We start from the raw sequence: 22,759 nt of genomic DNA on the forward strand, positions 1-22,759 counted from the left end.
ATTCTAAAACATCTATCTTTTTGAAACAGAGGGAGTATATATAAATTAAACAAACCCGCACGGGCGTGCGGGTCAAAATCTAGTAGCAGATTAATTCTACTGCTGCAGACAGAGAGATTCCCATATCAATGCATGCCCTTGCTCCCACGACCTCATATAAACGTCCCAAGTCTGACCATGCATCAAACCAGAAGGAAGTACCACGCCCATTCCTTACATCCATACGATGAAAATCTTTTGCTTTATCTCGGTATTTCAAGAGTTTTTTCCACATAAAATAACATAAAATAAAATGAAACAAAAATGATAGAGGATATATAAATTATTATCAAATATTTAGTATTCAAAATAATTAATTGTCATATATATTTTAGTTATATTATGTAATTTCGTAACTTTTATTTAAGGAAAGAATGAAGAATATTTTAATACATTAATAATTAATTTTATGATTAGCTTTTTTGTATAATTGTATGATTATACAATTACAATCTGTGACTTTGACTCTGAGTGAATTCCAAAATCATTTTCTTATATTTATCGTTTGTCCATGTGTTGTACTATGTTCTTATTTGGTTGATTTGTAAGCTTGCATGTAGAGGCTGATGTTCACCTCTTCAAGTGTTCGTTTCTTATGCATTTCTTACTTTCATCTATCTTTGATTCTGTCAGAGCAATCATGAGAGATTAACGAGAATCAACAGAGTCAATCATGTGCGAACCACAAAAACCAGATTTTGTAAAAAGGTGATTATAAACGAGTATAATTGATTGTGTAAAAATATATAATGAAGAATCCAAAAAGACAACAAAAATGCAAGAGGCTATAAAAGCTTGTTGATGTTGATGCTCTTAGAATGATGGTTCCGAGAGATGAGAAGTGGACTCAAGTAAAAAAGGTAGGACAAACACATTCTCATACACAAGTTCAAACATTGTTTGGACCTATTGAACAGTTGTTTGATTGCTAGTATTCTATCCAACATTTATCTTTAGGGAGTTTAACTGACACACTTATGGTATTATGCTAGAATGTTTTAGTGTAAAAAGAGAGGGAACTGTTAAATCAAACTACTTCTCTGTTTTCAGAAAACTTTATTCTTGGACTAGAAAGTAAAGTAAATCATTGGAGATGTTCAAAAAGGATTCTGAGCAGCTTTCTTTTGCTATGGGAAGGCAGAAATAGTATTCTAGCAAAGTGAAGAATGCAAAAAGAATTTGAACTCATCCCATATCCATATCTTCCAAAGCTAATCTAATATTGTGTTTTATTCTGCGTCAATTTAGTGAAAATTTCAGATGTTAAAGTTGTCCAAAAACCAAACTCTTATTTTTTTTTAAAGGGAGCTTCTTAATACAGTATGTGGTGTCATGTTCTTGAAGCCTAGCAATTAGTCAAGAACACTCCTATTGCAAGGGAATCAAGTCCATAAAGTCTTATTATTTGTTCCAACCAGTATGTCAATAAGTAATGCCATAGAACTCAACGTGAGAGTAATAATCCAAGAAGCATCACATTCAACGGACAAGCCAATTAGGAGAAAAGAAAAAAAAAACAATAATTAAGACAGAGAGAACGAAGTAGTAGACTTACTAGGAGGACTAACCACAAATGACACCAAATAAAATGGTTTTATGATTGAATCAGAAGTCAAGCTTAACCGGGTATCGGTCAATGCAGTGTTCCCAAGGACTACTAACCGAAGGCTTGACATTGTGCAGAGCAACCCAAACCGCACTGTTACACTTAAACCCACTTCCAAAAGCAATCTGCCAAACCCTGTTCCCTTTCTTCATCCTGCCTTTGGCTTCTATGTAAGCCAGCTCATACCAAATAGAGCTCGAAGAAGTATTCCCAAATCTGTGCAAGGTCATCCTGGACGCCTCGACATGTGTTTGAGAAAGCTGCAGATTCTTCTCAAGCTCATCGATCACAGCTCTACCACCAGCATGGATACAGAAATGATCAAATGCAAGCTTGAAGTCAGGGATATAAGGCTTCATCTTAGCATTAAACAACTTCTTCCAAACCAAAGTCACAAAAAACAGAATCTGCTCACTTATAGGAAGAACCAAAGGACCCAAAGTAGTGATGTTCGCCTTAAGCGCTTCCCCAGCGATAGCCATAAGATCTTTCGACAAAGAAACTCCGGTTTGACCATTATCATCCTGTTCTTGATAAACACAATTGAAAGCCTTCTCATTAGCTCCTTTGTGAGTCCTCACCGTGTGAACCATCTTGTACTTGGACCGTCTACGATCACTAGCCTTGTTGGAAAGCAAAACCGCCGTTCCACCGACCCGGAACAAGCAATTAGGGATCAGCATTGCCTTCTTATTACCGAAATACCAGTTCTGAGTAATGTTCTCAGTGCTAACCACAACAGCATAAGTGTTCCTATGAACTTGCAACATATCTTTAGCTAAATCAATAGAGATAACACCAGCACTACACCCCATCCCACCAAGATTGAAACTCTTAACGTTCCCTCTAAGCTTATACTTGTTAACAATCATGGCGGACAAAGAAGGAGTCGGGTTAAACAAGCTACAGTTCACCACCAACACACCGATATCCCTAGGGTTAATCTTGGTATTCTCGAAAAGTTTGTCGAGACAACCAAACATAACCTGCTCAGCCTCCTCGCGCGCCGCCGCCATCGTGGTACGAGGCGGGACGCAGTGCAAACCCTCGGGGAGATACGTCTCTTCTCCCAAACCGGATCTCTCGAGAATCTTGCGCTGAAACTCGAGAGAAGAGTCGTTGAAAGCTTCGATGAGGGCAGAGTGATCCATGAACTTCTTGTAAGGGACTTGGAGACTCTCTTGAGGGAGGTAACAAGAGTAGTCGACGAGGTAAACGGATCTGGGTCGGGTCATGATGTAGACGGTGGAGCCGAAGACGGCTAAAGCGGAGAGGAGGATGAACGCGACGAGGTTGTATTGGAGATGAAGCCAAATCTGGTGAAAGTCGTCTGGGGTTAGACGAGAGATCTCGGTGATTAGGACAGCCATTAACGGAACCAGACAGAGCTTGAGGAGATGAGTGATCAGGTAATGGTAACCGAGCTTGACGTATTTCATGTTCACGCTCTGTAAGAAATTGGGAAGCTTTCGAGACCCATTCTCGCTCTGGATCTGTACGGATCCTCCATTGACGGGTTCCATGGTGTGTTGTGCATATAAATGTAGAAGAAACTGGACAAGTGGGTTTAGTGACAAGACGCCACTGATGAACACGTATTTGGAGAAAAGAGGAAAACAGTTGATCTGCCGAGAACTCGTGTTGTGTCTTTTGGTAGATTTGTTTTGTAGCTGTTTGTGTGTTTGTGTTTGTGTTGTGTATGAAGATGTATTTATATATAGCTAAAAGGGTCTGTGACAAAAAGAAAATATATGTATAGCTAAAAGGGTATTGGTCACAAGTCACGTTAGCGATATGGTTAGAGGGTAATGAGTGATTGCAATCAAGGACAGAGAGAGATAACGCTTTGCATTAAAGTTTGAGGGTCAAGTCCAAGTAGAAAGTGGGAAACCGTTATTAAGTTTGACAACTCGACAAAATCTTTTGGGTATCAAAATGAATTTATTTCCATTTATTTTGCTTTTGGGTAGAGACTAGTCATATATGTACTGCAGTTCTGTAGTGGGCCTATCATACTTTTCTTTAAGCCTTACTAATACAAAAGTAAAAATTTGTTTTAGGGAAAATAGCATTTTAATAAAGGAAGTTCCGGGTGCTGCGACCAATTCACCAATTGGTAATGGGAATACATATGTTTGATGATACGATACCTGATGCAATTGGGAATGAGCTAATGGTTGTAAAAGAGGATGACTTGCTACTTGCTAGGGATGATTATAAATCCCTGCATCCAATGGAGGAAGATACCAACAATGATCAAATTTGTGATATGATTACAAAAGATAGCAAAGCCATTGTGTTGTTTAGTGGGGACTCGGATTTGATATTAAATATCGCCGTCTGGGCAATTTTAGTCGGGTTTACCCAGAATCTGTTATACAATTATATATTTTCCACAAATCTTTAATATCTAATAAAATTTTAATATTTTTTTATAATGAAGGTGATTGGTTGGATTAATATATCTCTACTTTAGTTTTATTTATTTTTAAAGTACTAAATTTTATTAATCAAATTGTAGTTTTATTTTTAAAGTTAAAGCTTACAAAAATACACATGACACACACGTAACAAATCATTTTTTAGCCTTTTTGAAGCACTCTTAACTGTGTTATTAGGATAAGTCACCTTGTTATGACCTTCGACATGACAATTTGAGCATGTGATGACTCTCTTGTCTCGTGTCATCTTGGTAGCCTTGGATGAAGTTTCATTAAGGCATTTATTTCTATCATAATTACTTGGCCTTCCTCGATTCCCTATTCTAAATGGCGGTGGCAAAACTCTTAACCTATTTAACCGAGGCCATAACTTCATACCTTGGACATGTGTAATCCCACGAGAATATGTATGTCCCCAAATTTTGGCTGTGTAATAGCCAGCAACATAAGCAACATGTACACAAGGGATCCCACTGAGCTGCCATTTTATACACCCACATGTTTTGAGATCCATGTCCACACAATAAGAAACACTATGATCATCAATCTCATGCACGTTTTCACAAGCAATATACCCAGGCCCAGTTCTGACCCAATACCTAAGACACATTGATATGGAGCCTATGATTTTTACCCATGATTTTTACATCTTATAAACCTTTTTTGTTGTTGTTATCAGTAAAACAAAATATAAAATGGATTCTAAAAAGTATTTCAAACATTTTATAAAATAAATTTTGGAGTTTTGTTTCTAATTATAAACAAATAAATAGAAAATTAACTTTTAAAGCTGATAGACATGTATTAGTTTCAAAAAAAATTATAGTTTTAATCGTAAATTATTTTAAATTTTATTTATTTAATGATTTAGAGCCTGTAATTTTCATTTTGTATTGGACCCATAATATCTCAGGACCAGCACTGAATATACCTTCTCAATTCTTTGGCTTTCTCTTTGTTGAGTTCAATCTCAATGTGCACTTTCTTAGTAAAATGTGTTTTCAAACTATTTGCAAGAATATCTCTCTTTGCATTACAAACCATACATTGCCTCCTAATATCCTCTAGTATGTCAATTAATGTTTTTTGCTTCTTTAATGGTTTTATTGAAAGACTTACAGAGGTTGTTGAAGTTATCATTGCAAAATGACTCAACTCTAAAGAATCCCTTGCTTCATGTTTTTGGGTTCTGTAGTTGAAAGTGTCCCATGCACCTTTATTATATTTCTTCAGTATCTCTAAAGCATCTTCAAACACTCTTATGGTGTAGCAAACAGCTATTATCCAAAACATACGTTCTAAATCAGGATCCTTGTTGTCTCTTTTCCAATTCACTACAAGAAAACACGCTGATCCTGAGGGACTTTTCCTCGGTATGTCGTCGGAATAACCGTATTCCGACGACATACCGAGGAAAAAGTCCCTCGAAAAAAATTCCTCGAAATTTCATTTTCTCTCGAAATTTTCTCGAAATTTTGTGACGGAATTTCGAGGAACAACAATTCCGAGGAGATTTAGAGGACAAGCGTTCGTCGAAGTGGTCGTCGATATATATTGAGGAACCATTCCCTCGGTATATACCGAGGATTATACCGAGGGAATAGCCCTCCGAAAATTTTCGAGGAAACTGTCCCTCGGAATATTCCGAGGAAAACTTCCCTCGGTATATACCGAGGACAGCTGTTCCTCGGAATACATTGAATATAATTTTTTTTTTAAAACTATTTTTGAAAAAAAAAATATTTTAAAAATTTAAATTCGAAAATATAAAATTAAAATTTAAATTGAAAACATATTATCTAAATTTCAAAGTCATACAAATCAAAATAAAACATTTCGAGTTTTTGAAAGAAATTAAACTACGGGCTTTGGACGTTCGGGTCTGGCATGGTCGGGAGCTCCACGTTGGCGTTCGGGTTCATGCTCCTCATCATCACCATCATTTGCTCGTTCAGCTTCCTTTGTGCCTCCCAGCCCGCCTCTTGACTCGCCACCATGGACTCCAACGCAGATATGCGAGCATCCTTGTCCCTCATCTGACTCAGAAGGACTTCTTGATCAACAAAGGACGGTGGTGCAGAAGCAGACGGAACCGAGTTGGACCGACGAGTCAAACCGAACAAACGGCCTTTCTTCTTTGGAACCGACTGAAAAAGAAAGTGTCAAATTTAAATAATATAAAAATGAATTGAACTTTAAAAAAAGAACTTACCGCTTCAACGATTTGGTTGATCCGAACCCGAGGCAAGCCGGTCGATCCCGTCGAATTGTCATCCTCGGTTTGAAGCTGAGACACTTCCTCTTCCATCTGACTGTCGATGAGGGTGACCACATCCCTCACAAGACCATCATCAATCTCGCCGGTCTTCTTGTTGGTATACGCCGTCTTTATTAGGGTGAGATGATCAACCGGCTCCCCCTCATTTTCTTCTGCCTTGAAAAAAACATAAATTAAACAAACATTAGTAATTAAAAGAAATGCACAAAAAAATTAGAATCTTAAATAATATAATAAAAACCGACAAGTTTACCAAGCGATCCCCCAGACTGGCTAAAGATTGAGCACCCAAGTTATGGATGTACATGCCCTTCCCCTTACGGTCGCTCTTGCAGTTGGTGGAGTTGGTGGAAGAAGTTGCTCTCACTTCGTTCTTACTCCAATGCACACCCAACTTCCGCCAGACGTCGGGGTACATCCCCTTTGGAACCTTTAAAAACAAATTGTTAAATAAATAAAAAAATATTTTAATAAATTAAAAAATTGTTTCACAAATAAAAACCAACCTTGTTTATTTCCCACTTCTTCTTCCACGTGTGGATCTGCTTCCCATAGTTGTCCATAACTTTATGGACGAAGTGGTAATAGATAAACAACATATCATCGGCATTCCAGTTGAATTCTTGCTGAAAATAAAACACAATTAGTAGAAAATTAATATTAAAGATTAAAAAAATAAGTAAAAAATAGAATACTTACCGCAAACTGTTGAAAAACCACATATGCTACTTCTCGAGAGGGAAGTCGGTGAAAGTCGGATGTCCATTGTCGAGGGTCGAGTACATCATACGGTTGATCAATCCGCTGATCCCGTTCCCGGATCAGTCGAACCTAATAAAAAGAACTAATTATTTAAAATGAATCAAATTTTAATGAAAAAAAATAGGTTTAATTACCATGTCTGACCCCGTCCACATGGATACTGAGTGAGATATGGAAGATAGTCACGACCCAGCTGTCGAACAAACTCCGCAACTCTCAGAATTGCTGGATGAGCAGGAGCAGGAGCAGGAGCAGGAGCAGGAGTGGGTGCCACACCGGGAGCGGGAGGAGAATGAGAGGGAAATGGAGAGGGAGATGTATGGTAGAAGCTGTGGAGCGATGCGGAACCCGAAATGGAGCCGCTCCCCGTACCACCACGACCACGACGCTGTCGAGAGCGGATCTGTTCCTCTTAAGACCTTTATATAAATAATTTTTTTTTAATATATACAATTTTTTTTTAATTTGTTAATATATTAAAATTGTTTAATAATAACAAAAAAAAAGTTTAAATATATAAAAAATAGTTTAAATATTTAAAAATTATTAAATGATTACAAAAAAGTTTAAATATATTAAAAATATTTTTAATATTTAAAAATTGTTTAATAATTACAAAAAAAAGTTTTAATATATTAAAAATATTTTAATATTTACAAAAATAGTTTTAATATATTAAAAATAGTTTAATAATTAAAAAAATAGTTTTAATATATAAAAAATAGTTTTAAAAATCAAAAAACGTTTTAAAAAAATCAAAAAACGTTTTAAAAAATAAAAAAACGTTTTAAAAAATTAAAAAAACGTTTTAAAAAATCATATACACATTTTAAAAAATCAAAAAACGTTTTCAATTTTAACCAAAACACAAAAAAAAAAAAAATATAACAACAATCCAAACAACAATCCAAACATGCAAATCCTAAGCTATCCATTCAATCCTAGAATTTCCTTTCTAACAACCTAAATTTCGAGATCTATGAAGAGAGGAAGAGAAGAGAGATGAACTTACATGGGAAGAGAGGAGAGGAAGAGAGGAGAGGAAGGAGGCCGAGAGGAAGAGAGGAGAGGAGAGGAAGAGAGCCGCCGCGCAGGAGAGGAGAGGAAGGAGGCCGAGAGGAAGAGAGGAGAGAAATGGGGAAGAGAAGAATGAAAACCTAATTTATGAGGGGTCCGACGGAAAGGGTCCGTCGAAATTTCCTCACAAATTTTAATGTTGGTCGTCGAAATTTCCTCGAAATTCTCTTATCTGATTTTCGCGAAAAGTTTGGCGGCTAGGGTTGCCGGGTTAATGAAAAATAGTCCGAGGACAATCTTCCTCGAAATTTCCTCACAATATTGTGAGGAAATTTCGAGGAAAAAAGGTTTGGGGTTTTGAAAACATCAATTTTTTCCCCTATGTCATTTCTTATACAAATGTAATTTATAATAATAAGGTTTCTTTGTATAGATGATCATAAACAATGAAACAACACAATTACAAAAATTATTGTAAGTATTTCCTTTAACGTTTATTAAAATGTATAAGTGTTTATCTTATGTTGTGTGGTTTTCGTCTCAATCCGCAAAAACATTGTTTTCGGTTTAAAACCCTAAAGTTGGACTTCATAATCTGGCTAAGACACTTAATGAAGGTTATAGACGTGTTATTCAATCGACAAAACATCGTTTTCGGTTTAAAACCCCTTGTTCCTCGAAATTCCCTCGAAATATTGTGAGGGAATTTCGAGGAACTACCAAAAATTATGTTGGTCGTCGAAATATCCTCGAAATCTTTCGAGGAAATTTCGAGGAAATTCAAAAAACTATGTGTTCCCTCGAAATTTCCTCGAAATATTTCGAGGGAATTTCGAGGAACAAGGTGTTTTAAATCAAACCCCTAAACCGTTAAGGGTCATTCCGAGGAAATTTCGAGGAAATACAAAAAACTATGTGTTCCCTCGAAATTTCCTCGAAATATTTCGAGGGAATTTCGAGGAACAAAATGTTTTAAATCAAACACCTAAACCGTTAAAGGTCATTCCGAGGAAATTTCGAGGAAACCCTATTTTCCCTCGGTATTTCCTCGAAATTCATAAAAAAAAAAATCTACTCTGATTCCGAGTCATCATCACCAGATGAATCTGAATCTGGATCTTGGTGAAACTCTCCAATAATTGGTTCATCCTGTGCGTGAACGACAGCTTCCTCTGCGAAGTCGGTGAAATCTACTATAAGGCCAACTCATGCTACATCTTCTGCTGCACTTAAGTTACTGGATGTGATTGGTTGTAGTGGGTCTTCCAGCTCAGAACTCCCCTGAACTCGGCCTCTCGGGTTGAGTCTGGTAACAGTAACCCATGGATCATCTCTGTTCCTTACCCGGGGGTACTTGATATAACAAACCTGTAACATTTTAAAAAAATTTAGTACAAGTTTAAATTATTACACATGATGACCAATCATTCTGAATAATTAACATTTACTTACCTGGATCGGCCTGAGAAGCAAGAATGAAAGGATCATAATATTGCAGCTTTCGTCTCGAATTTACTAATGTAACACCAAATGCATATGTTCTCACACCTCGATCTGGAGTGATGTCTGAAATTTCTTCATTGATCATCTGTGCGACTATAGAACCTTCCACCCTATTTAGATTTTTCACCATCTTCTTCAAATGGAACATATACCGCTCATACAGATACATCCATCTATACTGCACAGGACCACCAAGTTCCAATTCTCTTGCCAGGTGAATAACAAGATGCTCCATAACATCAAAAAATGAGGGAGGAAATATCTTCTCAAGGTTGCACTGAATCACGGCTATGTTAGTCTTCAGATTTTCAATACCTTCAAGAGTCACTGATCTGGCGCATAAATCGCGGAAGAGAGCATTTATCCCTGCAATTGCTTCATGAACATTTCGTGGTAATAGTTCCTTGAAAGCAAACGGAAGTAAGCGCTGCATCAACACATGACAATCGTGACTTTTTAAGCCAATAAACTTTCCTTCCTTTCTGTCGACACAGTTACGCAAATTAGATGCGTAACCGTCTGGAAACTCCACATCGTTTGAAATCCAATCAAAGAACGCATCTTTTCCTTCTGCATCAAGTCGGTATATGGGAAAAGGAGCCCTACCATTCTCATCAACTTGAAGTTCTGAACGAGCACATATATCTACTAAATCCAGTTTTGACTTCAAGTTATCCTTTGTTTTACCTTGAACGTTAAGGATCGTGTTCATGAGATTGTCAAAAAAGTTCTTCTCAATATGCATGACATCTAAATTATGCCTTAGCAAATGATCCTCCCAGTATGGCAGATCCCAGAATATACTTTTGTGCCAGTTATGTAGGTTTCCAACAGCATCTACCGGAAAATGCGCATGTCCACCGATGTCTGGCGTCCTTTCTGCACCAAAATCTCTTAGTTGTGTCTTCAAACATTTCCCACTAATTTTCGCAGGTGGACTGTCAAACACCCTCTTGTTCTTCGTAAACAAATTCCTACTCCTACGATATGGATGATCAGGTGGTAGGAATCTCCTGTGACAGTCAAACCAACACGTTTTCCTTCCGTGTTTTAGTTGGAAAGCATCAGTGTTATCTTGACAATATGGACATGATAGCCTTCCATGCGTTGTCCATCCAGATAACATACCATATGCTGGAAAATCACTTATTGTCCACATTAGTACTGCCTGCATTTGAAAATTTTCTTTACACGAAATATCGTATGTTTCAGCACCTTCAGCCCATAGTTGTTGCAACTCATATATTAGTGGCTGAAGAAACACATCAAGTGATCTCTTAGGATGCTCTGGTCCGGGAACGAGAATGGAGAGAAACAAAAACTCTCGTCGCAAGCACAAGTTTGGGGGTAAGTTGTATGGTGTAACAATGACTGGCCATAGAGAATATTGTCTTCCACTCTTCCCATACGGGCTGAAACCATCAGTACATAATCCAAGGTAGACATTTCTTCTCTCATACGCAAAGTCGGGATACTTTGATTGGAAATGTTTCCACGCTTTTGCATCTGAAGGATGTCTAATCTCACCATCTGTTGAGTGCTCCGCATGTCATCTCATTTGTTGCGCTGTGCGTTCCGAAAGATACAACCTCTGCAACCTTTCCGTCAAAGGCAAATACCACATCCTTTTATATGGTACTGGAACTCTTCCACTCGTATCTTTATAACGAGGCTTCCCACAAAATTTGCATGTAGTCCGCTGGTCATCCGCCCTCCAATAAATCATGCAGTTATCGCTGCATATATCTATTACCTGATAAGATAAACCAACCCCAGCTACAAGTTTTTGAACCTCGTAGTATGAACCTGGAGCTACATTATCCTCAGGTAGAATACCTTTAACAAAATTAGCTATCGCATCCACACAGTCTTCAGCCAAGTTATAATCTGTTTTAATGCCCATCAGTCTCATAGCAGATGATAAAGCTGAATGACCATCTCTGCAACCTTCGTACAATGGTTGCTTTCCAGCATCCAACATTTCATAAAATCTCCTAGCTTCTGCATTGGGTAAATCTTCCCCTCTAAAATGATAATTTATCATCTGCTCAGTACCTACACCATAATCTACATCCGCTCTAATTGGTTCTTCTAATCTAACCGCCGGCTGAGGTTCACTAGTACTACCAAGTTCATAATCAGTTTCCCCATGATGATACCAAATTTTGTAACTTCGTGTAAACCCACTCAATAATATATGAGTCCAAACATCCCACTCTTTAATAACTTTTCTATTTTTACAATTAGAGCAAGGACATCTTAACTTACTTGTTTCTGCTTCCGGTTGTCGGCGAGCTACCCTCATGAACTCGATTATACCTTGATGGTATTCTTCCGTAAGCAATCTCGTGTCCGGATCCAAATGAGGTCGATCGATCCAAGAACGAAAATAATTTGAAGAAGACATGTTTTTTTGGAATCAAATTCGTGAGACTATGAGAGAAGAAGAAGAAATGGAGTGAATGAAGAGGAAGAAGGGTGGCTGTATTTATAGATGAAATCCTCCCGGCATACTGAGGAAATTCTGAGGAAATTCCGAGGGAAACCGACATTTCCTCGAAATTTCCTCGGAATTTTTAAAATCCCCCAACGGTTCTCTAACGGCTACAAGATGTCGTCGAAATATTAGAAATATCCGTCGGTTTTTCCGACGAACGAGGTTTCCTCGGTATTCCCTCGAAAAATACCGAGGAAGTTGGTCTTCCTCGAAATTTCCTCAAAAAATAGTGAGGAAATTTCGAGGAAACCACATTTCTTGGTTTCCTCGGTATCTCCTCAATATTTGGTCAGAAATTTCCGAGGAACTCATTTTCCCTCGGTATTTCCCTCACAATCAGCGTGTTTTCTTGTAGTGGTTTGACAATATGTGTTTCACACATTCGATGTTCTGCTCCTGGTAATTCATTTTTAACAGCATTCACTAAGCCCTACATAAATTATATATTAAGTATACATTCAATGCATTAATTAGAGAAAACAAAATAAAGTAACCTTTTAACCTTTTGTTTGTCTAAAATGATGGTGAATATGGAGCCATCTTGTAGTCTCAAATCTTCCTTCAACAATCTCACAAACCACTCCAAATTTATGTTTTTCTCGACCTCCACTACAGCCCAAGCAATTGGAACTATTCTATTGTCACCATCTCTTCCAACAGCAATGATGGGTCTACAAGTTCCAATACAGGTGTCTCTTTGAGCTGTAAAACACATGTAGGACGATCAAATCTCTGTTTGCTTACAGGCCCTAGAACAGTCTAAATCTTCATAGTAGATACTGATTAGATTTTAGGACCTCAGTTTGATAGTCCCAAATCCGAGAAAAGTGAGCTTCATGGCTGGCTTTCCTTTCTCTATAAAGCTTAGACTTCGCTTTTCCACACTGCTCCTCAGTGATGGTGAGATTATATTATGTATGTATCTCATCCGTCATCTCTATCCTAGTAAATTTTGGATTTATTCGTAGTCTTTCCTCAAAGAGCATGGCAATAGAAAATGTCTTCAACATCTTCGAGTACCATGACCTAATGCAACAATGCTCTTTCACAAATACCTTCACTTGCATCTTATGTCTTCTTCTTTCATATGAACAAAATTTTCTAAAGACTTTTAGACTCTACATCAGAGCATTTTGCACCAAGCGCCTTAGCACAAGATTTATAGAGCTTGATATCACACCTTGATCGAAGAGAATACCTAAGCAAGGCCACTTTAAAATCAGACGCAAAGATCTTCACAACCAAGTATATTTGCAACCTCTTCTCTACGCTCAAACTCTTCTTCATCGTCATCAGATGACAATGGGTCTGAGATTTTATCATCATCCGAAATACCATCACTACTGTCTCCATTACTCACATCACCCTCGTTTTGTACATCATCTCCAAAGTGAGCGCTTAAACCCTCGACAACTTCTTCTTCGACACCAATACCATTCTGATCAGCCTCATTGTCATCTTCTTCATCGGCTTGAGTCTGTTGCTCATTCTGTTCTTCTCTAGGTTCCTTAATACTTTCGCCTTCTGGTCCCTCAGTACGAAGAGCCCGGAGTAACCCCATCGTCCTAGCCATCCTCTGCGTCGTCAATTTCTTTGGATTTCGGAAATTACAAAACTGAAAGATTAGAGAACTAGGGTTTTTAATTTGAGAGCTATGTTTTTTTTATCTGTCTTGAAAGAGAAGAAGAAGAGATGAGAAAAAAAATATGGAAGAGATGCAAAACGACATAGGTTCATTAATTTTGAATCAATTTTTTTAAAAAAAAAACGTTGTTTAGTTACTTAATAGACGTTTATGAGTTTAACTATTGACTATTCTGAATTTCTAATCTGGTCTACTCAAAAAATATATGAGATTTAAAATAGCCATTATCTAAAAATTGATAATTTTTGCTCAAATACAAGTTTAAGGTTTTTTGGTTTAAATTTGAAAGTTCTATTTTTTGGCATTTTCTCTTAATTTTTTATATTTTCTAATTTATATATAATTTTAATCATTATTTTTTTTATGAAGGTAGTTATGTTTAAAACTGATCAAGTAATACAAAGGTATATATTAAGGCCCATATACATTTTTTATTATGATCTATTTTGTCAATTTCTCACAAAAAAAAATATTTGATTGAGCAGACGCCTAACTCTTTTTTTAAGTATTCCTCCAACGGTCAAAAATATGGAAAGCCGTCGTTTAAAATCCTCAGATCCGTCTTTCCAAACATAAGCAAGTAGCCGTTACGATTCTCTTTCCACAATCTCTCCCTCTTTCAAAATCCTCAGATCTGTGTTTCTTGATCTCGCGATTTCTAGGTCTAAATTCTTTTACTTGAACGAACAACAAAAAGATCTCTCATGGCTTCTCCTCCAATCCCAAACAGACCAAACCCTAAACCCAGAAACTCCGAGGCCGGTGATCCTTTGCGCCGGAGTTTCGGAGGCAACCCATTTCCGGTCAACTCTAAAGTCAACGTCCCCTCAGGTCAGGGTTTCTTTTCTCGTTTTGAAGTTTTCTTGGCTACTGAGTATTGTGTTGCTCAGATTAGGATTTAGCTTCCGAAATTTGTGGAAAGTCCTTAGCTTTGTGTCTCTTCAGAGAAAGTTTTCATTTCGAGTGTTGTGTTTCTCACATTAGGGTTTAACTTAGTGTTTTAAATCTAACTGTTTAGTTCACTATGATTCTTGATTGCTGAGTGTTTGTGATGATTGTGAGTTCCTCAGATGTTTCGCGGAGGAACTCTTTTGGTGGCAGAGAAAACAGTCGGCTTGACTTTAGCGACAAAGAGAACGAGACCAAAGCTTTTCCTCCAACTACTCCAAAAGGTTCCAAGAACTTCATGTCCCCAACAATCTCAGCTGTTTCCAAAATCAACCCATCTCCAAGGAAGAGAGTGATCTTGTCTGATAAAAACCAAGTCTCTCGTTCGCTATCTGATGTTAAAGGCTTAACCTTTGAGGAGGATACCAAAAGCCATCAGTCATGCGTTTCGTTTTCAGATGATGAAAAGAAGAAGCGGTTTGAGCGACCACATGACATGACTGTCACTGATTTCGATGAGAGTGAAGTTCTTGACGACAAGGGGATTGTTTATTCTGATCCAAGGTTCAGGATTAGCCCTCGCCCTTGTCTTCCCTACACATCTCCTGAGTTTCCAGCTGCTCCATCGTTGTTGCCTCCTTATGATCCCAAGAAGAACTATCTGTCGCCAAGGCCTCAGTTCCTTCATTATAGGCCTAATCCAAGAGTTGAGAAGCATTTCGATGAGTGTAAGCAGCTGGAGGAGCTTTTCATCTCTGAAAGCTCTTCTTCCGACACTGAACTGTCTGCCGAGGAACAAGAGAAGGATGTTTCTCATGAAGGTGGAGACGAGGCAGTAGCAGGAGAAAAGACTGAAGATGTGGAGCAAGTGGAATCAGAGAGTGATGAAGAAATGGTCTGTGAGAGCATTGAAGTGACGAGTCAAGTTCCAAAACAGTCAGGTTCCAGACCATTCAGGTTCATTGGTTGGTTTCTGGCTCTGTCTTTGGGGTATCTGTTGGTTTCAGCGTCATTTTCTGGACCCACCGGACTTTCAATTCTTATGGAATCACCTTTACACGAGTTCCATCTCCCAAACGGCATCAAAGAGTTTGCAGAAGGTAACAAGTTGGAGGAGTTGAGTGAAAGGCTCTGGACTTTGACAGAAGCATCGCTTGTGTACGTGAGTAAGATGATGTCACGGCTAGGAGGAGTAACCGAGGAATATGCTCCATTGCAGTTTCATAACTTGACGTATAGTTTGGAAGAGAGTACTGTTTTCCAGCCAACAAGAGTTGAAATCAATGGAGAACCATTACACGAGAAGGTCAGAGGTGAAGACAGTCTTGAGGATGACTATGAACATGAATTTGAGGAGGAGAGTGGCGAAGAGGAAAACTCAGAAATAGAAGATGGTAAAGTTGATGAGGAGACTGAGATGCCACCAGGCACAGACATAGAGTTGAAGGAAGGTGAAAAGAAATTGGAAGCTATTGTGATTGAAGAACCTGAGGTGATTCTTGCTGAAGTAAACAATGATGCAGAAGGTCTTGAATCTCAAGAAAATCTTGAAACTGGATCAATCAAAAAGGACCAGGTTGAGATAGAAGCTGATACTGAAGCTATCTACATTGACCAGCATGATGTTGAAACCGCTGCCATTAAAGCGCACCAGCAAATAGACAGTGTGTTGGCTGATGCTGAAAGTGGAGCAGAAGAAGGTTTCAGAGATATAACAGCTGAAACTAGTGATGATCTTCATCCTGAAGTGGCTGGTGCTGAAAGTGAACCAGAAGAAACTGTTAGAGAAATTGCAGCAGAAACTAGTGAAGATGTGCATCCTGAAGCAAGATCATTTAACAAGGCAATGATAGTATTGTCCTCGACCGTGATGGTTCTACTTGCAGCGGTTGCTTTCTTGTTCACTAAGAAGGCAAAGCATGTGACTGTATCTGCTTCTGAACCAGCACCTGAGCCAGTGGAGAATCTGGTGAAAGAAAAGCTATCTTCATTGAATATCCAGGCAGAAGTAGAAGAAGAAGTTGATGACAGAATAAGTAACAGTGTCCATAAAAAGAGCTCATCCCTCAGCAACAACAAAGGACCTAAAGAACAGGAAAGCTTAGGAGGCAACAACAGCAAGCTGAGGAGAGAATCAATGGCATCATCAGCATCAGAATACTCCGTAGGCTCTTTCTCATATGGAAGTTTCACAACTTACGAGAAAATACCCATCAAAAGTGTAAGTAAAAAAGCTTTTCACCGAAGGTTTCTTGCATCGTCTTAGCTAACACCAACCAATTTATATTATCTGCAGGGAGATGGAGAGGAAGAGATGATAACACCTGTGAGACGTTCAAGCCGAATCAGGAAACACCTCCAACCTTCTTCTATGCTATGAGAAAGAGATACGCAGGCTTGTCACTGCACTACTCTGCAATCTTTAGTTTCACATTGCACCACTCTGCAATCTTTAGTTTCATATGAATTTAGAATTAGCTTTCTTATGAGTGTTCTAATCTCTTGGATTGTAACTGAACTTGTTTGGATATGGAGTTTGTTTCCTTGTGTTGTCAATCACAATCGTTATGTGTGGAAGTTGGATGAGAGGCCTCTCATCCTACACCCATGAGGTTTTTATCGTTTTGACCGATCATTTGTTCACATTGGAAATTCGAGTAAAAGTGAGTTCTAGCGAGCTTATCTTTGTGTTCAAAGTTGACGGAGACAAATGGGAGATACGAGAATGCGGTGTAGATGAACATGTGGATGTCCTTCATTTTGATGAGTAGAAACTGTGATTTTAAAAACTCTATGGAGACGGAAGACTTGTGAGTTGTTATCACCGTTGATAGGTTTGAAAGTTGCTCCCTTCTTGTCTCTACAAACATTACTTACTTAGTTCAAGCGTTTCCAGAGGCCTTATGAAGAAGATTATGTGTAATGTTCGTCTTTGTTATGTTGTGTTTTGTAGAATACATAAAAGTGTATTTATTGTGTTGTAACAAAGTTGATTCAATCTAAAGATTGTTTCTCTGTGTCAGTTCCCTTCGTTCTCAGAGCAATCCAACAAAGCATCAAACGTTTTATTGTATTTGTTTTTACATATGGAGACCAAATAAACAAAAGATCAAAACCAGAGCCAAAAGCAAACAGAGTACAAATACAGGGCTCATTCTCTCCAGTTTCCACTGTCGGCTCGGCCACCGTAACCTCCGTCTCCGCCACCACCATAACCACCCTCACGACGCCCACCTCCATAACCACCACCTCCGTATCCACCTTGATCACGCCTTCCTCCGTAACCACCCCCACCACTTCCATAACCACCACCACCTCCTCGGTTATATCCACCGCTGTTACCACCGCGACTACTACGAGCTTGAGCCTCGTTGACAGTGATGTTGCGACCATCAAGTTCTTGACCGTTCATCCTTTCAATCGCAGTTCTCATCGATTCTTCATCTTTAAAAGTCACGAACCCGAACCCTTTAGACCTCCCTGTCTCACGATCAATAATGATCTGATCCAACAATAAACATAAAATCTTTAAATCAAACGTATTACACAAAACACAAGAATCGGATACGAAGAAGATGAAACATACAGACTGATGTAAAAACAGAGTAAAAGATTCAACAAAACTAGAAACAGAGTAAAAAAAGTTAACACCAAAAAAAAAAACAGAGCCGGGTCAGATAATTCCGATCCGGGTCGTCTTAAACGGACCTTGGAGTCGAGAACTTCTCCGAATTCACTGAAAGTTCTTCCAAGAGATTGCTCGTCGGTGGCCCAAGCTAAGCCTCCAACGAAACACCTGTACTCGCCCTCTGCCGAATCCATCTTCAAATTATCTAAGCTTTCTTTTTTTTTTCTGTCACACAAAAATTATCTAAGGCTTCTAAGCTCAAAATGAAGACAGGGAAACAAAACTCTTGGTGGTTCGGTAAGAAGAAGATTTGAAAGATTTTGGTGGTTCGGTAATTACGAGGACGATGACGTGTCCGAAGCATAGAGTGCAGACGTCGTTTCTAAATAGATAGAGGCGCCAATGACACGGCTTCCGTGCATCATAACATATGTGTTTGGTTACATGTTCAAAGATTTCTCGAGATATATTTATATCCGAATCCAAACATAAGTGTTGCTGTCACTTTTGATGCGGAGATTGTTGTTGTGCGTGTGTGGGTGACGATTCGCACCGCATGACTTCTTCCACGTCACCACGATCAAAATTAATATGTTGCCTGATCAAATGGTTCGTGTTTACTTTACATTTTTAAAAAGAAATCAAATTGTTTGAAATGAAATAAAAAATTATCTGAAACTATTTTTCTAAAAACTTGTATATATTTTCATAAAATGATAAAATAAAAAAATTATAGTAATTTTAAAAGTAAAAAATATAATTTAAATAAATGTTTAAAATTCTTAAAAAACTTCAAAAATTCCGAAATTTTCTCAAGTATTGATTTTTTTATTTAGGAGTGAGGGAGGGAATTAATAGGAGACAAATTTAGGTAGAGTTGATTGATTTTAAGAATCAATAAATTTGTTAAATTTATAAAAAATTCTAGTGAGTGTTTCATATTTAAAAAGTCTATAAAATTATTCCACTACAATAATTTTAAGAATCTTGAGTATAAATGCAAAACTTTGAAAGTTTTATTTCATGAGCTAAATATTAAGAATTCAACTTCCATAACAATATATTTTAATAGAATTATAGAATTATTAAAACTCAAATTTTTTGAAGAACAATGTATTGTATATGTCATTAAGGAATCATCAAACCAATAACACGGATCATCGGTTTGCTTGGATATTATGGTATATTTGGAAAGCAAGGAATAATAAGGTTTTTAGCAATTTGGATGTTGAACCTATGGATACTCTAAAACTAGCAGACACAGAATCAAAGCTTTGGAAGGAGGCACAAATTCCTCCTACACTAGTAATAGGTCAACAAAATTCGGATCTTCCGTCTGTTCCAGGACGGTGGTGTTTTATTGATGGATCCTGGAAGGATAAAAAAATCTTCTCGGGACAGAGGTAGTATAGTATACTTGAGGGATATGATGGTCTTATGGAAGCACGGAATGTCAGAGCTTCCCTATCTCCTCTCCACTCAGAGATAGAAGCTTTAATATGCGCAATGGAGTGTATGCGGAATCTGAAGCAGTACAGGGTTACATTTGCGACAGATTGTTCTCAATTGGTGAAGATGGTTTCGGAACCAGAAGAATGGCCTGCTTTTGCACCCTATTTAGCAGATATCGAGACTTTAAAAGGAAACTTTCATAGTTCAGATATTATTTATGTATCTCGCACGAAGAATCAAAAGGCCGACAGCCTCGCTAGAAATGATAGGAATCAACCGATTTTTGTCGTGCATATGGATGCAGAGTTACCCGTTTGGTTTACAGAGTCGTTTTGAGTCTGTAAAAGTCGATGACAAAAAAAAAAAAAATAAGAATGTTAGAATAAATTAACCAATGACTATATAATTTTAAAATTCAAACAATTATTATAAACGTATCTCCCTCTCACACTCCTTGCATAAATTTTGAATTTTCTCAAATCAAATCCCCTTTAAAGATCTTACTGGATCAAAAATTTGAGAAGATTTTCACCTTTTTTTATCAAATGCCCTCTTATTGTATTTAGAATTTATAAATTTTATATGAAATTCAAGTTTATTAATAAATATGGATTTTGTTAATATAATATATCAAGTGGGATTTGGTTAGAGTTTGGATGATATAAGCAATAAATCGAAACACCACCCCTATAATGATACAGTGAAACCTCTATAAATTAGTAACGTTGAGACTACACCAAAACTATAATTTTTTATTAATTTATAGAAATTATTAATTTATCGATATATTAATTGAACTAAAAATTCAATTTGAGGACTATAAAATTATATTGTTTTATAGAAGTTCTTAGTGTATATTAATTTACAAAGTATTAATTTAAAGATGTTATACTGTATTTGAAATTTGGGATCGTTTGCAAAAATGACTCAAAACTAACAATCAAATGCAAAACTAACTCATGATTTTTTTGGAACTTTCGTTTGTCATATTTATTCCAAAAATTTGGATTATTCACGAATATAATATTTTTAAATGTTTTTTTACTCAATCATCCTCATCCTCGGAAGATAAATGTCAAGTCTCCAAGATAATGATAACGATCAAGAAGAAAAAGAAATATTTCTGCGAAGCGATAAACTTGACCTATGGGCAAAAAGGAGAAAAGGGAACCGACTAATAAAGCATATATAAGGGGAGCTAAAGCTAAAAGCGGAAGGAGAGAGCTAGGAAAATACGGCTAGCTGAAGAACTTAGAATTTAGGCGGCTTGATTTTACTTAGACTCTTTTTGTCTGTGTTCTTAGATTGACTCGGCTAGCGTAACTCTGTTCATTTCGTCTTTCGGAAACTCTATAATCTGGAATCTCTGGGAAAGTCGAGTTGACTTTACTTTCCTTACGGAAAATTGATAGTGTGAATCTCGGTTCTCAGAATCACAATCAAATGCAAAACTAACTCATGATTTTTTTAGAACTTTTGTTTGTCATATTCACCCCAGAAATTTGGATTTCTCACGAAAATACCATTTTAAATGTTTTTTTACTCAATCATGCTTTTTATTTACAACATTGCAATTATCATCAATATACCAACCACCATGAACAACCAATTTCAAGCTTTAAATGCACGAAAAATCAACATTTACATCTTCATATTCTTATTTCTTCACATACAAACCATTTCCCTTTCATTTCCTCTCTTATTTCATCCCCAAATCCCAATTTTTTATTTCAAAATTCATAAACTTATTAGAGATACTCAAGTTCATGATTTCTGGTCAAGAACGAGTAGGTAACTTTCATTAAGAAGTGATGTGTACTTGGAGAAGTTAATCATGAACCTCATTAGATCTAAGAATGATTTTTGAATTTTTTCAGATCTGTTCGCCAACGAAAACTTCTGTATAAGTCTTCTTCAGAAGACTTATAGAGAAGTCTTCTGGTCAACGCACATGTTAGTTTTGTAATTAAATTTTTGTGTGTTTTTAGAGACGACTTCTCTGTAAATCTTCCAATTTTTCTTTGTTAACAAAAATATGAAAAGACTTTTCGGATAAACATGTTAGTTTTGCAATTGACCGAATTGTGTTAGTTTTCAGATAAAAAATGAGAAGACTTTTCGGATAAACATGTTGGTATCGTCGATTGTCATCAGAATTTTAGTATTGAAAATTTGATCCTGATATTTTTAATCTTAATGCTTTTAATCTCAATATTTTGTTCCTTAACTCTTTTCAGCTTTTCGGGAGAGTGAGTAGCCCTAGGCATTCGGGTGTTCGGTTCGGTTTCGGATAGAAACCATTCGGTTTCGGTTATCTCGAATATATCATTACTATACCCAATCAGTACTTATGAGATTTCGATTCGGTTTCGGTTCGGTTTCGGTTCGGTTATGCTTCAGTTTCGGGTCGATTTCGGATATCCGTTTAATATGTGAATCAAATATATATAGATAAAATATTTTAGTTAACATGTTAATCTAAGTGGTCTAATGGTTACATAGTTGCATAATCATTAATCCAAATAAAGTTCGAGTTTCTAAAATGTCAATTTTATAAGTATTTACTCTATTTTAATATAAAAATATCATATATATTTATAATATAAGGGAATAGATGAAAGATAATATAGTTTTGTGGTAACAATGTTCTCATCCTTCCTATTCAATTCAGGTTCGAGTGGTATTGATGACATTTTATCTTAGAGCAAAAAGGTTAAACTTAATTTTTCGGATATTCAGATATCCATTCAGTTATCGGTTCGGTTTCAGTTCGGTTTCGGTTTTTCGGTTACAGAAACATAGGAACCATTCGGGTATTTTAGGATTTCGGTCCAGTTTCGGTTTCAGGTATTTTGGTTCGGTTTCGGTTCGGTTTTTTGGATCCGGTTTTTTTGCCCAGGGCTAAGAGTGAGCTTAGGTAATTTTATAGCAACCGTTGTTTTAATTTATGAGTATTTACTTTGACAAAAAAAGAAAAAAAAGATAACAAGTTAAAAACCGTAT

At 37.1% G+C, this 22,759-nt stretch overlaps 3 protein-coding genes across 3 annotated transcripts; 1 reads left to right on the plus strand and 2 right to left on the minus strand.

Moving 5' to 3' along the window:
- Positions 1-1,408: 1,408 nt before the first annotated feature.
- LOC108813228 (3-ketoacyl-CoA synthase 9) lies at positions 1,409-3,342 on the minus strand. The gene has a single exon (XM_018585720.2). The coding sequence runs from the start codon at positions 3,166-3,168 to the stop codon at positions 1,645-1,647; it is 1,524 nt and encodes a 507-aa protein (XP_018441222.1). The 5' UTR covers positions 3,169-3,342; the 3' UTR covers positions 1,409-1,644.
- An 11,010-nt stretch (positions 3,343-14,352) lies between these two features.
- Positions 14,353-17,319, plus strand: LOC108812629 (uncharacterized). The gene is made up of 3 exons (XM_018584942.2): positions 14,353-14,619; positions 14,859-16,897; positions 16,973-17,319. Exons 1-3 carry the CDS (start codon positions 14,493-14,495, stop codon positions 17,054-17,056), a joined length of 2,250 nt encoding a protein of 749 aa, XP_018440444.1. The 5' UTR covers positions 14,353-14,492; the 3' UTR covers positions 17,057-17,319.
- A 401-nt stretch (positions 17,320-17,720) lies between these two features.
- LOC108812630 (glycine-rich RNA-binding protein) lies at positions 17,721-18,751 on the minus strand. Its single transcript, XM_018584945.2, has 2 exons — positions 18,385-18,751; positions 17,721-18,178 (listed from the first exon to the last, which is right to left on the minus strand). The coding sequence occupies exons 1-2, from the start codon at positions 18,496-18,498 to the stop codon at positions 17,828-17,830; spliced, it is 465 nt and encodes a 154-aa protein (XP_018440447.1). The 5' UTR covers positions 18,499-18,751; the 3' UTR covers positions 17,721-17,827.
- Positions 18,752-22,759: the final 4,008 nt, after the last annotated feature.

This window comes from Raphanus sativus, chromosome 6, assembly GCF_000801105.2.
Source record: "Raphanus sativus cultivar WK10039 chromosome 6, ASM80110v3, whole genome shotgun sequence".
Lineage (NCBI taxonomy): Eukaryota > Viridiplantae > Streptophyta > Magnoliopsida > Brassicales > Brassicaceae > Raphanus > Raphanus sativus.

What these genes read in the sequence shown, in the direction of transcription:
- LOC108813228 (XM_018585720.2), bottom strand. Translation starts at nt 3,168, where the DNA reads ATGGAACCCGTCAATGGAGGATCCGTACAGATCCAGAGCGAGAATGGG.
- LOC108812630 (XM_018584945.2), bottom strand. Translation starts at nt 18,498, where the DNA reads ATGGATTCGGCAGAGGGCGAGTACAGGTGTTTCGTTGGAGGCTTAGCT. An exon ending in GAGAAGTTCTCGACTCCAAG is followed by an intron (nt 18,179 to 18,384) that starts GTCCGTTTAAGA and finishes TTGTTGGATCAG; the next exon opens with ATCATTATTGATCGTGAGAC.
- LOC108812629 (XM_018584942.2), top strand. Translation starts at nt 14,493, where the DNA reads ATGGCTTCTCCTCCAATCCCAAACAGACCAAACCCTAAACCCAGAAAC. An exon ending in TAAAGTCAACGTCCCCTCAG is followed by an intron (nt 14,620 to 14,858) that starts GTCAGGGTTTCT and finishes TGAGTTCCTCAG; the next exon opens with ATGTTTCGCGGAGGAACTCT. An exon ending in AGAAAATACCCATCAAAAGT is followed by an intron (nt 16,898 to 16,972) that starts GTAAGTAAAAAA and finishes TATTATCTGCAG; the next exon opens with GGAGATGGAGAGGAAGAGAT.